Raw genomic sequence first — 19,332 nt, 5'->3', positions numbered from 1 at the left:
TCATCGAATCGTCTTTAGTAGATACGATCAGTACGCTCTTGGCAGACTTTACAATTGGATGATGTCTTGTCGATCGAGTCTCGCGAGTGAATCAGTTGTCCACACGTTTCGCGCTGCTTTAACACTTCGACTGTCAGCTTCTGTGAAACTTCTACAGGGTTAGAAGCCTTTCTTCGACCAAATGAGAACTGTATAATTGAAACATAAATTATTTGTATTTAACAAAATTTTTTTCATTCGACACTTTACTATTAATTTTTAGCTGCAGACCAAAAGATGATGACACGACAGTCAAAGCGTTAAATTTTACTGTAGAAAAGTTGTTATAACTGAATGTGTACCGAATACTTTTATTGTGAAATTTAAATTGGAGACATTACGCCACACACTTGCAAATTGAAAACAATAATAAGGGTCTGATATTTTGGTGAATTACACGTAATCGGCGCGAAACGTGGTAAATTAAGATTTTTTTTTATGTGTATTCACCGCTTCGTTATAGCATATATGTAGTCGTTCTCGTCGGACAGATATTCTTACCCTTCTCTGTTTTTGGTCTCCTCTTTTTCTATTCTTGAGTCCATTGACCGTTCTATTTTTGTTCGTGCACGTTCTATAAGTTAAGAGGATTTAATTGTAAGGAACACATTTTCTTTAATCCCATCGATCACCGCGAGGATCGTTTACCAAGTATCACCATCCGTTCTGTATCATTCTTATAATAGTCGAAGTGTAAATACTCTTCTATCCCATCTCCTCTCACCCCCTTGCCCTTCGCGTTAATCGTAAGATGTACTATCGTGTAACGTTCACACTTCTACGGATTGTAGACTCGTTGAAATAAAGTGTACGTTGTATATTTTTTTTTTGTACTCGTGTCCACATTTTATTCGAATAATATTCGTAGTACATACCGTTGCTCTTATTAAATAAGACTTTTTAAATACAGGATACAGGTAAGTTTTACAAATTTCTTGGTGAATTATTACTAATTGCAGAGATTTATCTAGAAAATATCTTCATCGGGTAGAGAATTTTCCTTTAACCTGGATATACACGAATTTTCAATTTCGAAGATATTGTAACAGGCTTATGTATTTTTTTAAGTTCATTCCATATCCCTGTTTCACAATTTTCCAAATTATTATTTTCATATTATTATTATTTTAGAATTTTCCATTTATACAGAGTGCCGACTGAAGTAAACATAGAAGACGACTTTCGGGATCTTCGGATTGTTCGACTGACTTCCCTATGTTATTTAAAGGTTGTTAGCGCTGGAAAAGAAAATATTATTTCATGTAATTCTCGATTGAAAATTGTTGATTGGAACCGTGAAATTGGAACTAGTATAGTACCAGTGAGGCAATTCGTCGGGGTCCAAACAGGACAGGCTCACGGAATCGAAGAGTTTTCCATCTCCACACGTCAACAAACGGGGATAACCGTCGACGCAGGTAATCAGTCTACCGCAGTCACCTGGTACAGGGAATCTGAAAAATAAATGTGTCCCAATGCTCAGAATATCCTTCGATGAACGTTTAAGTTGTCTTACGTTAACAATTATCAATCGAATGATGTATTTATGTAATATAGAACTGTGTTCATTGATTCTTTTCTATGACATTCTGAGCCTATCTCGATGACCGCCATCTTGATTCCAAGATGGTAGTCACCTTTTCGAAACTATTTCTGCTTTTGCAGAACAAGATTGGCCCTGAAACGAAAGGATCAAGAAGAAGAAGAGGATAACGTATTAATAGTGGGCTTCAAAAAGTATTGCTATGCACACAATTTTCATAAATTATTTATCCTGAAATATTTTATAGGTTACGTTGCAAAATTTTGTATTATGCTACGTCTCCCAGATGGCACATGACGCCTTGAAGACATACATTTTACGGCTGTTTTAAGTCTAAGGCGCATTTAAGCCGTCTTCAAAGTGTCATGTGCTATCTGGGATAAAACTCAACGACATTTCCAATAATCATTCGTCATTATATTATAAATAAAAAATATGTTTTAGTTAGTCGTATGACTCCACTGTGCTCGTTTCTGGTACGTATGGCAATGTTGTTTTTGCACGCATGCCTATATATACGTCTGTGCCTGTTCAGATTTCCCGCGTATAGTCAATATTCAATATTCTTATATCTAAAGTTAATTGTATTCTCGTGCATTATAATTTAGAAAATTAGAATTCACTAAAACACAAAATAAGAAAAATATTTTTTAAGTTCATTTGAATTTCGCGGGTATGACACTACTTCAACAACGTTGCCAAGTCTCAACATAGTTCCAATAACTATCCAACAATCAACACATCCTGGACTTTATTATCAAAGATTTTCCTGTAATGTTCGGCGTAATACAAGATTTAATTAATCATCAGAAAGATCAGGATTTATACTTTCAGTACCTAGTTTTTGATTAAAAGTTCCAATTTCTGTGAAAAGAAAAGATTATACTTCCGGTAAGAAATCGTAAGACTGCCATAAGAACTGTGTGAAAAACTGAATTTTCGAGAAGCTTTTTCTTATTTATTTTATCGGCGAACAATGTCTCAAATTTTTCAAGTGTGTGTATTTCGTTCTAATAAACAATCTGCATGAATTTTACTTAATTATCTACCCTAGTAGCAATTATTGTTGGCATTTTGATGAGCATTTGATGCAGTATTGGTTGGCCAACAGTTAAAATTGTCACCCTTTTTTGCAACTGGGCCAACTATCATACCAAACGTAGGGCCCATGTCACTATAATACGAAGGGCCAACTGGAGGTTTCTTTCTGTAGGGCCAATTGTTGAGTATCTACAATAAACCAATAATAGGAAGACAGTTGGCTATACTATACTTACTTGCGCAGCGTTTTTTTTTTTGCGCCGGCAGATGCCAGGGTACTCATCTCATTACACGGCGAGGAGATGTAATGGAAAGGAAGAAGTTTGGTGAAAAAAAAAGCAAATTAAGTTCAGTAAAAAAAAGAGTGCATCTATCACAATAACTAAGGAAGGGTAGGATGTACACACCATCTGCACTTCGCATTGAGCACTTTTTGTCATTGCGAAGAGATTGGCTAGAAATGTGTTTGCTAAATTTCTGAAATCTCTCCTTTCTTCTAAAATAAAGTGAAACTAAAAAAAAAAACGGATCATAACAGTTCAAACGCTGCGACATCGTTTTAAAGAGGAAACGTACCGCAAAAGAGTCATTCACCAATTTTTCAGACCATATCGCAAGTTTCACTATCGAGGGCATAAGGTAAAAAAAATGTGATGAGTTCGGCCTTTGGCACAGGGGTTACGTGTACATTTAACTTGAAAAAAAACGTGGACACATGAAAGATTCCACGATTTTGGTTAAAATGGCATCGTGTTTTGTGAAAAATGGTAATTATGCAATATTTTACGTTATTTTGAAATGGACTGTATACGACGAAGGAAAATTTCAACAAATTGGCAACTGAAGGCCTTTAAAGAGAAATCTCACAGCTTTCAAAAATTCTTTCGGAATTTTCTATACGATCATGCGTTCGCAAGTTACAGGCGCTCAAAGTGGAAAGTGCCTTTTCTCATATGATGACGAATAACTCAGCCAATAAAAATTGTACAATAAAATTAAACAAACGAAATTAAGGAGAAAAGTTTGTTCTCTAAAAGTATTCCATTGGGATTACCAGAAAAAATTTTATTTGGCCCACGCATTCCCTTACAGTTGACCAACATTTTTTAACATTTGCTTGCTGCGCTTCATCTTTATAAAAGAAGGAACAAACTACATGAAAATAATTTGTGAATTCCCTATTCAAAAACTAAAAACTTCAGGCTACAGAATGGTCGTATACAATATTTTTTATAACTATTCTTCGCAGAGATATAGTCATTTAAAAATAAACCATATTTTCGGCAAATTTTAGTGGTCCCTTAATTTTGACGCTCAGTGTATATCCCTACTAACTCCCAACTGTTGAATGCCGTTGGCCAACTATTAATGCTACTAGGGTAGTCTTTCGAATTTAGCACGAACCACCTTAATCAAACTTAAATTGCGTCTCATATTCGGTGTCGTTACTCTAATGTTAACACGGCAGACGATGAACCGAGTAACCGTAGAACACATGTTTGTCTCTCAGCGGGTGTACTCGGTTCAGCCCTCCGCGATGGTAGACCGGTTTTTAATTTGCACGCCAGGTACACGCAAATCACTTGACATTTAAAAGGTACCCCGCTCCTTTTTTTTGCTTTTAACGTGAAACACACCCGGTCAGTATATTTTCTTGCGGCGCCGCGGTGACTCTTTCACCCGGCAATGTTGTTTATCGAGAAAGGTTCCCCGACTTTCACGCGATATTCCTTTTTTGCCGGTCGCGTAAGTCGTTGACGATAAAAATACGATCTACGAGTGATCGTGGGTATGTATTTTTAAGCAGAAGGGAACACGCGTCGTCTTTTCCTCCTTTTGGGTCTGAGGAAAGAAGCTAATGCCCACTCAGGAAGAAAATATTTTAGGATAATGTGAAGTAAGAATTCTTGAGGATTGGTCAGCCTTGGTACTTATTTACTCGAGATCAATGGAAGATAAACTTTAAATTTTGCTGGTGTCTGGAAATGAAGAATGTAACGATCGCGTGGAGAACATTTATTGTAGGATATCAAGAAATCAGAATTACGTTTCAATCCATGATGGGGTTGAAAGTTTTATACATATATCAACAGGGCAATTGATTTACTTGGAATCGGTATAATGTAATAATCTACTTCTATTTTCGAGAAATGAAGAATCTAACGATCGCGTGGGGAACATTTATTGTAGGATATCAAGAAATCAGAACTACGTTTCAATCCATGATGGGGTTGAAAGCTTTATATATCAACAGGGCAATTGATTTACTTGAAATCGGTATAATGTAATAATCTACTTCTATTTTCGAGAAATGAAGAATGTAACGATCACGTAGAGAACATTTATTGGAGGATATCAAGAAATCAGGATTAAGTTTTAGTCCACCATGGGGTTGAAAGCTTTATAAATCGTCATTATGACTGATTTACTTAAAACCGGTATAAAATCAAAATTTGTTTTTCTTTTCAGAAAACGGAGAATGTAACGATAACCTAGGGAGTACATATTGTAGATTGTTTTTGAATAGAGTATTACATTTTAATCCGTGATAGGGTTGAAGGCTTTATAACATGTCGTCAAAGCTTAAAACATATCGTCGGTTTGCTAGAAGAATGACATATCAAAAAATCATCGAGATATCTGCAAAAATTCACTCTAAAAGTGAACTATTTGTATCTGTTATCATAAAATTGTACTATTTAACAAAAACATTGTTACAATTCAGAGTAGGGCTGTTTTAAAGTAGCAAGCCATGAACAATAATTAATTACAGTTCCTCAAAACCTAAAGACTATTAGTTAAAATGTAAAAGAAAAAGAATTTTTGTATTGTTAAACCGTTGAGTAATAAATAATTCTCTGCTACAATAAATTGAAACTGATTTCTTGAAAAATTTACTTTTCTAAGAAAGAAACAATTAAACAAAACAAACTAGGCAGTTTTGTTGGTTATTTAAACAATCAAACATTGATTGCTTAATGTAACATCGATGGTACAGTGTGTTAAAAAATTATAGGTTCAGTCATAGTTATGTTCGTAACTCGTAACACATGAAAAACTGTATCAATCAATCTGAAATTTTCCAGGTATTAGGCACTTATTATGAAATTTATATGTTAAACATTATTTATAGATATTGTGTCAAAACAAAATTAAACATTTTTTCTGAACGTAGTCAAGTTCTGACCGTGAGTAAATGATAGGTTTACTTGCTAAAAAAGTGGTCAAGTGATGTGTTAATGCCAAAAAACTTAATATATCATGAAAAGTAATAAGAAGACTGCGGATTTTATGTATTTACAGTCTATAGGGCTCTGCAAAATCCAATAAAGGACAAAACTTACATCATTTACAACGGGTTTTCTGGTTTATTCTGAACCCAGTAAAATAGTTAAGAGAGAAAAGAAGTTCCTACACTTGCTCCTGTCTTAATAAATTACTTCATAAAATGTAATTTTGTATAAAAATTCGCAGTCTAATGATAAGTTTATTAAATACTAATTTTCATCGTATACATATAACCACTTTTTTAACAAGTGAACCTATCATTTATTAACAGTCAAAAATTAACTACATTCAGAAAAATTTGATAATATAAGTGCCTAATACCCTGAAAATTTCAAAATTCATTGATACATCTGTTCATGAGTTATGGCTATAACTATGACTGAATCTATTATTTCTTAACAGACTGTATCCTTAATTCAGATACTGTAGGGTTGATATCCCAATTACTGCCACCTTAAGATTCTTGCATAACTTCATTTAATCATTTTATGTGTTATTTAACTTAAAAATCGTCCCAGTTTGGACAATAATGTTATTTAACATCTCTTTCAGTAAAAGGCAAAGTTTCATACATTAAACATGAAGAATTAATTGATAATTAATTAAAGTCTGCGAGCAAACTCATTGTCTCTATAATTGTCACCACAGAAATTAAAGCAATACTTATATGTATATAATACTTCAACAATTCATTGTCTGCAATAGATACAGGTTAAATTGTAAAATTACGACTCTTTGTCTAAGATGATTTCACCATCGCTTCCCATTTACGTATGTACATAGTTGCGTTTTTGATGCTCAAATTCCATTTTCATTTTGCAACATTAATTTTTAAACACCAGGTACATACAAGTACACGTATTTGTTTGTTTTTATATAAATCAGAGTCTCAATTTAATAATATGTTTTTTGTACACAATTCTTTATACATTATGCTTTTATCAAGTAAAATAAATAAAGTGGCAATATTAGGGGCACTGGCCGTAATTGGAACATTTACCCTATGTGATTCACGTACCTTGGATGGGGCCAGAATTTAGCGGCGGCGCTGTGGGAAGGCACTTTGTGGGGGCATTTAAAACCGACAATTTCCTCTGGATTGCAGTAAGGCAACAGTTGATCTGGCCAGACACAGGTGTGACTCTTTTCTTCGTACACTAATCCAGCGTCGCAGTGTGCTTCTTTCGGTATACCGTGGACACACCGGATATATGTGGTACTGCAAGCATCGCTGGCGGGATATAAGCCGAATTGGTACTCGCAACCGGGACTGCTGAGGGGTGTAACTGAAAATGATATTCCGTAAGGTCAGGGATCGAAATAAACAGTTGTCTTTCATTTTTTTTTTAAATTTTGTTCGAACTTATGTTTCGTTTAAGAAAATATTTGGACCTATGGAATTTTTATGGAAAGAAATATTACCCTTGGGAACTTGTTTAATAAGTGTTCTCATGGAACAGATATTTTAGAATCTGTGTAATAAAAGTTCCACGGAAAATTCCATAAGATAAATGAAAATACCAAACTGTTAGTAGTTTTATTTAACAATATAATCTTATATTATTGATATATTTATTTAATTAAGAGTATGTTATTTATCATAACATAAGTAATTAATAGTTTCATAAGAAGTAGTGAACAGAAAAAAGAACTTGTCAAAAATAATACCTAATTAACATTTTTTTGTAACTTAAATAAATTAAAATACATAGGAATTCTCAATTTATTTTAAAATCCAAAAGAAATCTATCTCTAAGAAATGTATTCCGCTGTCTAGAATACGCTGATAAATTCTGTGACAATGATTCGGAATCACCCTGTACAAATAGTACGCGTTAAAAAGCGTATATAAAAAAATATACAGTCTGTTAATTACATAAATACACTACACATATTACAATCCATCCGCATGGATGTAAAAGTAGCTCAAGTTCTAGAAGAAATAACCCGCCACACAAAAAAACACAAAGAACGAATAGATTCTCACACCAACCTAACAACTTTGATACGCTTCGAACCAATCTTGAGAAGACTAAAACGGAAACACTTCATAGATCTCCTCAAGTAAAAGATAGGATCTATTCAAAAATATAGTAACTATTTTGAATTAAGCGCTTTTCCCACAATGGTGGGTTGAGCTACATGTTAACTTTAATAACTACATAATACGTGTATTTGCTTATAGTCATCATGACAGATTGTAAATAAGAATAAGGACTTAATAAGTACAAACAAAAATTATTTATTAAAAGGTTATTACATTCTTCGGAATTTCTATATTCTAAAGCAAAATCCTAGTATTAAGTCTATAATTCAATGGTTAATTTGTAGGTTAGATTTGTGACAAATTTGAGTACATACTATTTTTCAAAATAAATGGAAATGGGTAATTTTTGTATGTCCGATTTTTAATCAGAAAATCACAATTTGTTCTTTGAAACGTATATATTTTATTACTACCACAATATTAAGTTTTTTTCATATTATTTCGTGCCCTATTACGCACATCTGTCTGCATGAATAATACACCTGGAATTTGCCAATCAAAAACATTGCAGAAGGTCGGCTGAAGAACAATTCCAAAACAATTCCCTTTCAGATATAATATTCGTCAAACCTTACTTCGAGGAAAACTTAAGCTCGATTAAATATCGGGAGGTCAAATGTGGTCAGTTTCCTGCAAGCATCCGGCCGCTTCGCATCGATGTACGCTTTCAGTCGCGTTGAAAGGAAGTCCGCACACTTCCGGAAATACTCTGTCGTCTTACTCTTGTTTCTGTTTTTCTATTAAATTTCTCTTCTACGTGCATCTAGACTGTGTATTTTATCCATTTACTGAAATATTTAAATATAGAAAACACGATAAAATGGAGACTTTAATATGATAAAGACGCCATTTATTTTCAGCCTAATGGAATTATCGTTGAAGAAAACCAACTTTTGATCATCTTTGATATTCGAAGAATTTAAATTTACATAAATATTCACAGTCTAGTTATTGCATTCTGTGAGTGTATATCTGAAGTTTTGAAACAAAATTTGAGTGAGTGAACAATGTTATTTCAAACAATTCGGGGGTGTTGCGCAGAAGACTACGCGCGTGCAGCGGACAGAGGCGGGAATTTTAAAAACTTGTGCCAAGTGGACGGTGAGTCTTAAACGCTACGTATATTTAAATATTGTATTATTATACTTGTTAGGTAGACTGCTAATATTATACTTTTTTCGTAAATGTGAGTAAAATATTTCGTGAAGATTAGTATGAATTTTACTTTACACTGGATCCAAAAAACTGTCTATAAAGAAAAGAAATCTCTGAGAAAATTTCTGTTCAGTAAATTGACTAATAAAAATCTGAATAATGCTTAAAGATCCGCAGACTAGTGATAGAATTATGCCGCCTCATGCATAACATTGTGGGCGATTCCGTTAGTGGATAATATAAATACACCCATTGTGTATTGTTTTACTATTTTTCTCTAGTTATGGCTAATAACTTGAACACGAACAAGCTCTTACATTAATTCGTACCTATTTCCATATAATACATTGCAAATACCTTGCACAATAGCTGACTAGATGATCACTAGACTGTAGATTGTTTTACTGTTATGCATTTTTAACTTCAGTCTTAAGTCTGTGCATAAATCTTTAAATTATTTTACAGAAATGTGAACTTGTGCAAACAGCCGCAAACGTAAATTTTTAGGCGGTAATGTCTAATATATTATAACGAGGTGGAGATTTGAAGGCGAGGTCTAGATAGGAAAGTGACTGTAAAGTTAGGGACAAAGAAATGGGGAACAGATAGTAGTAGAATATGTGTACAAATATTAAGAAGAAAAGAGGACAATAATAAATTTACTAGATGCACCAATAAGTAATTCATTGTGGCTTCGATATGGCAACAGTATAGTTGAATTTCAGAATATTTTTCCTGTCTTCTGCTTGGATAAAATAAGGGTGGATAATGGAAGCAAATAACGTACACTGTAAAAATAGGATAGAGATTCGAATTATATAGAAACATGGAATTTCACAATAATTGTGGATTATTTACTAGTTCCTTTAATAGTAAACAAGGACATTTTATATGTTTAAATGGCTCAAAAGAAATTACAGGTCTTATATTGCACCCGTTGTGCCCCCAATAATAGCGTACAATTCCGAGAAATTTTTTTTATTCAAGAAAATCTAGGTGTTAGGACCATAAGAAAAGTATGTTTTATAAAACCAACATTCATTTCAATAAAATTGCTCGTGGTAACAATCATTTAATTATTTCGAGCAGTTTATAAATGAAACTGTGTTAAACTTTGATCTATTTAATTTCACTTTCATCTAAATAAGACTAGAATCCGACATTGAGAAAATAAAGTACCGAAGAAAGTAGTCATTAAATTCTCAATAACGACGTAAACTGACAAAAACAAGTTTTGTACCCGAGTGAAATACAATATACTTCGCGTCAAATGTTCATGATGAATGGTACCGACGTGACACACTGAAGCAAGGTTACCAAAATTCAGTTCAGTCATGCAACTTTTACTTTCTTACACAGATGATACACGTGTGTCCATAAGTTTCTTTGCCTCGAAATCGGGAGTGAAACTTTCTCAGAATACAACTTTTACTTAAAATTTAGAGTTGTTCTGAACACGTTTTCTAGGCTCTATATTGGTAATATTAATTTTTTTATAAAGAAATATTCTTGACTACCTACTTCCATCAAAAGAGGAATATTTTTATAGATTCTTTATATGTATAGCAAATTCTTGTAAAGCTGGTAATGTTATTTACTTTTTCAATAATTTCTATTTATTTTTTCACTGGCTAATATCGCATAAAAAATTTTATATAAAAAAAATCTTTAACCATCCAATTGGAAGATTCTATCATTACGAACAGAATAATCCTAAAAATTTTGTAGAAATTAATTAACTTTTCACTGAAATCAGAACAAAAAAGTCGAGTTTCAGAAAAAATGAATACACGTTAACCAAGAAATTAATGAATAATAATCGCAATCAACTGTCCAAGAATAGACTCAGCTATTTCAATTACTCCTTCACTCTATTATCTGTAAAAACTTGCTTTAACTTTCCCTCACGAATAATAAATATAAGTAATCAAAATTTCGTAACCCTGTGAGAAAATTTTTAAAAATGTGGAAAGAAATATTAAAAATTGGAAAGAAAGTGTCATCCTATATGCATGTCTGCATTTTGTATTTCAAAAAATACAATTACTTTTTTCAGATAATGTACGTATGCTTGCACAATCATAAATATTTGTATTTACAATGTATGTTAATTTTTTATACAATAAGTTAATTGTCAATTTTATCATTTGATATCTCAAATTGAAGCATGAAAGCACGAAGATGTTTAAAACAAGATTCTTGCACTTTTCACTAAGATCACACTTTTACAGCTGCATTTTGCAAATTCAATTATATTATTTTATTTAATAATTATTTATACTTTATGAGAATGGCCTACGGTCAAATTGGACATTTGCAGGCAAAAAGCCGTTAATTCATACTGGACATCGTTTTCGGTAGCTATTCCGTAATAATTTAACTGCTTCGCATCAATTAATTTTTCTACTTCTATAAAATTGCTACGGTTTGATGTTGAATTTGTAAATTCAAACAAACTACTTAACGATAGAAACATTATTGTAACTTCTTTTTTAATATTCGTTTCTTTATAACGGTATACGACGCTCGTATGACATGAGTCCCATTCTGACCTGATCGCAAAGCTTCGGAACTACAGTGGCGTCCTCACTGTCAGATTCCAATATACACGGTGGTCCACGCAACTTGTTCACCCTGAATAACTTCTAAAGTATGCATTGTATGAAAACATTTTTTTTGTAGAAAAGTTGTATGGTTTGGAGGAATACATTATGTAATGCATATATTTTTTTTGTAAGTGGAGGCGTTTCAGAGATTTGAAGGTCAACTTCTTTTTTTTTAATGGAATGCTATATGTTTTATGCCAAAATATCGAAGAGCGTTAAATTTTGAGTAAAAAAGTACTGACCTCTATTAGTCGTAAACTTAATAATTAACGAATAATTTCACTTTGTTTCTTGAAAATGGTCTGTGCGTAATATTAAGTTGGATATTCAATAGCAGCAAAGCCACCAGCAAATCACTGTTACTATATGGCTACGTATTCGAAATTACAAAATAATATATTAATATCATATATGTTTTCGTATCTGTATGTATGTACATAATAGTTTGTTCTGGTCTTGTATAAATAAATGGCACGATACATTATTTTTATATGCTTTTAAAGGCTTACTGGTAAAATAAGAATTATTGTTCTTTTTTTCTTTCATTTGCTGGAACTCAAGTGTTCAATATTGTCAGCAATACAATAAGAACTTATAAAACTGTAATTTCTTTTAAATATTTCAAAAAGTTTCACCGATCAAAGGCAGCATAAATGGATCTTATTACGTATAATAACTTTATAATGTCTATTATTATACATAACTTTGAGACATAATAAAATGTCGAAATCTTGTTGTAAATTATTTATGTGTCGCGTAATATAAACAAAAGTACAAAAAGAAATAGTTCTTCGTAATTATTAGATAATGTGTGAATATAAGGATTAACTGCTTCCAAACTTTTGAAGGGGAATGTACATACTGAAAAAACCGTATTACTTATGGGATAACCCAACAACGGAATTGTTCTCATTAACGAATCCACGGTTGTCGCGCGTAAATCCATATAGTTACCGACAAAAAATAAAACCTTGGCGCACACTTCGCCACGCATTTGTTATGACTAGACTGCGTATTTTATACATTTATAGCTCATAAGGCTCTGTGAAATACAATAAAAAACAAAACTTTCATCGGTTCCAATGATTTTTCTGTTTTCCTCTGAACCCAATAAGATATTTAAGAGGAAAAATAAATTTCTACATTTGCTCCTGTCTCTATAAATTACTTTAGAAAATGTTATTTTCCATAAAAATTCGCAGTCTAGTTATGACACCATCCAACGATTATCGAGAGCGTAACGCGATACTTACGGTCAACCTTGCGATCTCCGCACTTCACCGCCCAGTTATAGTTGCAATGGTCGTGGACGGCTCCATGGCCGTCGAAAAGCAGCCCGTTCTCGCAGTACTCGAGGGTCAGGGTGCCGTTCGTGCATAGGAAGTACGCGTTGCAGCTCTCCGGATGGGCGTACGCCTGGACGCCGTACGCTTGGGGGCAGGGTGGCGCGCCCAGAAGGGTGGCTCCGTTGCCTGTCAAAAAATTCAAACGAAAATCAAACAAATCATCCCTTTAACTCTTTAGGGTTAGGTGGGTTGAAAACTGTCCCACCTTTTGCTTAGCTTTTTATACATGGTGAGATATATTTTAACCCACCTCGAAAAGTTCAAGTTACTCATCGTCGTACAGTTTAATATTTTATTTTTATATAATTTTTTTTATATTAAAGACAATTCTGTGCAACTAGGGTTTTTATTTTTTTTTAAATCGTGTGCCTCAAACAGTTCAGTGTGGATTATACAGGATGTCCAACCATAGTTAGCTACTTAGTTAGTTAGTTAAGAACGTGTCTCCCGGGAGAGGAGGTTTCGGTACCTCCTCCAAGGCCACAACTCGGCTCATGCACACTTGCTTTCACAAAGCCCTTCAATTGGGACTAGGGTAGGCATTACCCCGGGGAGCTTATTACCCCCGACTTTCCAACCGTTCCAGCTTTTTTAGGCCCGAGCCACATCAAGGTTGGGAAGTACTCGTGCGGGGAGTGGAGAGTTATTAGGATCGTATCATGTGAAAATATTGACGATTATTGAGCAATCGGAATATTCCTATTCTGACAGATTAGTTAAACATAGATAATTTTACTTTCATACTTTACCAAAACTCTTAGTTTTACCTTCCTATAATATATCAAGTGCTGTTTTAGACAAGAACATAACAAACTGTGAAAGGAAATTTAGAAACGGATACCTGGGTACCCGAGTACCCGGTTGCCTATACAAGGGTTAAATATCTCTTTTGCTTTTAAAGATAGAATAAAATATAACACAAAACTATTGGGTTGGAAGGGGAAAATACTGTGATAATCAACAAATCGTTCTTAAGGTCATACTTTTGGAAATTTTAAGGTCATCGATATTTTTTTAAATCGGACTACATAGGTAGGGGAAAGGTGTCTGAAACGATCCCTTGGGGTAAAATGATTCCTGGCTGCCCTGTGGCTATTAGTGGTGCTATATCGTAATGTGGTTCCACAATAGTTCTCCTCACACGTCATCAGTGCTCTGTGTCTTGTCCACAAGAAAAATTTAATATATAATTTAATATAATTAATATAATTAAATAATTTAATATAAAAAAAATAGTTTTGTTTTAAAATTACTGCAATTTATCTAAGATAAGATCTTTTTCAATGTTGTGTAATTTTTGCCATAAACGGTTTAATGTGACAGCTGCTTCTTGCGCGAATTTAACCACAATTCAATAATAAGCTAATTGATGTTTTGCTACTGCATGTAATAAGTTGAGGTTATATTCAACCACTGAATGTGAGTTGGGCGTTCGGGGTCATATAATCTCTCTCTAGTAGGATAAAATAATCCCAGGAATCATTTTACCCATATGCTATATTATTGTTTTTTGTTCTAGTTACCATAATGCTCCGTCAGTATAAAAGAAAAACAACGCTTCAAAGATGTTTTTATTTAAATAAAATGCAATAAATGGAATGCTTTTTAATGTTCGTCGTATTTACTATCAGTAGGCATATACCCGGGGATCATTTTATACAGATACATTACAAACTGATCCTTAACCTGTTAACCGGGTGATTTCTCGCCGAGGAACTTCCAAATGGACACAATTAAAAATGAATAACGACGATTTAATGTGACTCTGCATGCGGTAGACATCGGTTACGATGTAATTTACACTACCACAGACATTGTAATTGATTGATTGGAATTTTCCAAAGATACAATTGAAGGTAAACGACGAATTAACTCGTTTTCCTCGGTTGACAGGTTAAGTATACCTTCAAAGAAATGTGAATAAAAAATATAATTGATCAGGTAACTAAATTTTATTTAAGCCAATGGTAAGGTAGATAGACTAACTTACAAAAACTATTTTATTTTTATTTAGATAATGAGCATTTGTATTTTTTATATAAATTACGCCTTAAAGGGATCGTTCTAGACACCTTTCCTCTAGATGTTTTTATTGTCGTGACATAATAGTTGAGACCAAGACCGATTCAATGACCTATAATAGTATGACTTTCATGTGACCTTGAGTACGAAAAATGCATTATTATCTGTTATTATCTCTACAGAGTGTAACAAAAATGTTGGAGGGTACGGAAATGGGAGACTCGTGAGTTGATTTGAAACAAGTTATTCCTTAGCAAAAATGTTATCTGAGACTTTGTTAACGGGATATTAATGAAAAACCCCGACCAATCAGAGCACAAGTCTGCCAGCCGAGTTCCCGCGGTAACGTTGGCTACGTGCTGCGATTGGTAATTTTTTCATCTATTGTTGCCGAGAAAATTTTCTGGGTTTTTTTTAAATGAAAACCATACTGCTTTTTTCAAATTATTCAACGTGTAGATAAGATTTTGGTCTTATCAAATCCCTGATTTGAGGGCCAACAAACATGCCTTTTTTTATTTTCGCATTAGATATGCGTGGAAATTTTGCTTTCAAGTATCTAAATACAGGTCCTGAGTTTTCCATTGGTACTTTCGGTGTCGATCACGCGTAGCTACGGCACTGAGGAGTCCAGGTGAGCGAACAATGGCCGCGTGATGATAAAACGCCGCGGACACGTTGCCGACGGATATCTTCTCGACCTGTCCGAATTAAAAACCGTTCCGACACTTTATTTGGATGGTTTCTGCTACAGAAATGTCTACAGAATCCGATACTGTGCAGCAAATTCGGGCTAGGTAAAGAACTTTTCTTAAAAACGTAAAAATAGTGCATAGAAAATACGCACATCGGCGCCCTGTTAAACTTTCACGGCAATTTACAACCATTAAAAATTATACAATTTAATAACTAGGGGGTAAAATAAGTGTTTGCACACGCAGATCTTTTATAATAAAAATATTGAGTGAAACGAACAATATACAATAACATAAAATATATCATTTGCAAGTCTTCCTATAGTTAACGTTAAGTAAGGTAATTAAAACTTTTATAACATAGGAACCTGTAAAATTCCGTTCAAAGAATGGGTTTGTGCAAATCCTTTTCCATAACCCGATTTCTTTGTAAAAAATTATGGAATAGAATATATTATATATTCATATATAAATTATAAAAAGGGTTTATATTGCAAATTGTTCGTTAAGTAAGAAAAAAACGCCCCAAAATTCACAGTATAATATAAAATAGCATCGATAGTAGACTCTGAGAAAATGAAATTGTGTATTGTTATAAAAGATTAACATTTTACAAATCGAGAGTAAGTTAACGAGTTCTTTCATATTATAAATTAATGATATTAATATTTTTTTTTACAATTACGCTTACTGTTGTTACGCTTATAGATGTTCCATTATGGTGCCTAAGTTGCGGAATGTGTTTAGACAGTTTCCATTTTTTGTTAGTAATTTGCAATTCTAAGATATAAAATACATAAATATATTCAGAAAACCAGTCGCCAGACAATCACGGTGTGAAGGTAGAGCAGAAATATCTTTGAAATCAATAACTTGTGTTCTAATATCGTACATTTGATTGATTTTCATAAAATTTTATTGAAATGAAAAGATCAGATTCTGAATTATACATCCAAACAAAATTTAAGTCCGTAACAGAGAATGTCTTACCTTCGTGTAAAATTAAAATAACTTTAACTAATAATTAGAACCGAACTACAAAGTTTATAAAATGTTTATACAACATGCGTTCTTTAATTTTTTAAATACATAGGATCAGTAGGAGTTGAAATCTTATTCGAGTACATAATAAAATTCATAAAACTTTAAATTACGGTATTATGTTTACATGTAGTTTACATCTGTTTCTATGGGATAAGTATATTATTCGTTATATATTTGTTCTGTTTCTATACATTTTTAAAAACAATACTTTTACAAAAGAAGTATTGATATGAATTAACATGACTTTATCCAGTTAGAATCATTGTAAAACACTTTGAAATTTCAGTAAGTCTCTTTTGCGATGAAAATAAATTCCACTAGAAACAATGCTGATAATGTATCGAAACATTGAAATGATAAATTCACAACTGTGAATATCAAAACGTAAAAGCAATCGGAGGCTGCAAACAGACGATCGACCGGCAGTCACGAAGCTTCACGATTTTGTCTTGCATGAGAGAGCACGCTGGTAAAAGAAACTGAATAAAAAGTGGATCACGATGCGTTCATGCACCGTCGAATCGAAAGTCGCCGCTTCTTTATAGGGAGAAAAATTCCGGAAAACGAAATCACAAAAATCGTCGTTGATATCCGAGACCGTCACAATAGAAAGGAAGTAGAGTAGTGACGAGGGAATAAAGAGAAAGGGAACGAACTTAATACATTAATAGAAAGAGAAACTCACACACTGTAACAATATTCACCTTACACAATTCTATCAAATTCGTTCAGGTATTCAGGATAAAGTAACTGAAATATTCCAATTATAACTATTTCCAAAAGAAAAATATTACTATCTAATTGCTGCTATTCGATTAAAAATATTTCAATATTAAGAATACTCCAATATTAAAAGTATTACAATACTGCAAATATTACGATATTGAAAATATTACAGCATTAAAAATATTACAATGTTGAGAATACTTCAATATTAAGATTATTACGATATAAAAAGTATTACAATACTGAAAATACTACAATATTGAAGATACTATAATATTGAAAATACTATAATATCCAAAATATTACAATATTGATAGTATCACAATGTTAATAACACTAAAATTAAGAAAATGGTATTATACTTGTAATTTGCATGAATGCATAGAATAGTTTCACGCGAACTTTGCGAGGCATCTTCGATACATCAACACTGAATCCCCTAAGGCCCCAAGTAACCGGAAGGATCACGAGCATAGATCACCCAGGAAACATAGTCGATCCAAGATTAATGAACCGCGGGAATAAAGTCATAAATACCCGGGATATTCAAGATAATAGGTGAGACTAGTAGCACCTGAGGCCATAAACAACCCAGTACTGGTGGCTAATTGAATTCAGGAACTTCTAGGCGCCAGGTATCCTCCAACAAACCTGAACACCAAGATTCCAGCAGCGCAATAGTAAGGACATACGAATGATAAATCACACTGGTAGAACAAAGATAGAAACCCACAGTGAAAGAGAAAGGGGGTTGGAAGAAATGAAGGAAGAAAACAAAAATCGAGAGACGAATAGTCTTCAAGGTGCGCATGAGTAATGCACCACGGGTAGATGGCAAGCATCGATACGCCCGATGCACGTCCGGAATAATAGACTAGGAAGGCGTAAAACGCTAGACCAGACTCGGCCGCCATTATATCATAGGTCGCCACGGTTGCAGCCATATGGCGAGAGAGGAGCCCTGCTTCGGCTTGGGACCGTTAGTGAAAGTTATTGAAATTCAGCCACGTGGGTGTCGTAACACCGTGGAACAGGGGAGCACAAGATCCGAGGAGAGATAATACGCCTGCCGGGATGCAACCCGGAGAACGGCGATGTGCACCGTTCGAGATGCATCGTGGGGGCCCCATGGGATGATGCGTCGTAGGTCCCATGGGGGAGAAACGCGTGGAATGGGTGGTGGTGGTGCTGGTGGTTCGAGGTGGCGCACTTGGGTGCTGATTGGTGGCAAAAAAAACTTACCGCAGGCCAGAAAAGCCGCCAGGGCCAATAAGGTCAGGCTCCACAGATGGCTCATAGTACACAGCTGGACTGCTGGGGTCTGATCCGGCACGGGTCGACTCTGACTACTGACACTTAGTTATCGACCTCGGGACAGAGTGCTCCTCCCTTCACTTGGCTGCCGCCATCTACGCTCTTTGGGTATCTCGATACCCCACCAGAATCGTTCACCGGGATTTCATGGCAAGCGATCGTGCGGTCTCGGTCCGATGGCGAATAGAGCCGAGCGTCTCGTCGCGTTTCGTCGCTTTCGGTTTCGTTTCGGGCTATGGCCCGGATAGGGTATAGACTAGAGATTCCTATTTCACGTGTATTTAAATACACGTGTACACGTATTTAAGTACGTGTCATTTAAAGTACAGGGATACACATGCATATTGATTCCTATTTATTTTTAGGATACAGTTACTAATTTCCGAGAGCAAAATATAGTTATACAAAATAGATGTAAAATTAAATTTAACAACCAGTCCCATTAATATAGGGTGAAGCCGAATAA

General features: G+C 34.1%; 1 protein-coding gene across 1 annotated transcript; it reads right to left on the bottom strand.

Annotated features, from left to right (window-relative positions):
- Positions 1-1,261: 1,261 nt before the first annotated feature.
- Positions 1,262-18,849, bottom strand: LOC107187315. Its single transcript, XM_015575388.1, has 5 exons — positions 18,795-18,849; positions 12,973-13,191; positions 6,930-7,197; positions 1,359-1,493; positions 1,262-1,277 (listed from the first exon to the last, which is right to left on the bottom strand). Exons 1-5 carry the CDS (start codon positions 18,847-18,849, stop codon positions 1,262-1,264), a joined length of 693 nt encoding a protein of 230 aa, XP_015430874.1.
- Positions 18,850-19,332: the final 483 nt, after the last annotated feature.

Source organism: Dufourea novaeangliae, unplaced genomic scaffold (assembly GCF_001272555.1).
Source record: "Dufourea novaeangliae isolate 0120121106 unplaced genomic scaffold, ASM127255v1 scaffold110, whole genome shotgun sequence".
In the NCBI taxonomy this organism is placed as follows: Eukaryota; Metazoa; Arthropoda; class Insecta; order Hymenoptera; family Halictidae; genus Dufourea; species Dufourea novaeangliae.
The sequence above is the reverse complement of the archived record's forward strand: the minus strand, read 5'-3'. Positions and strand labels throughout refer to the sequence as shown.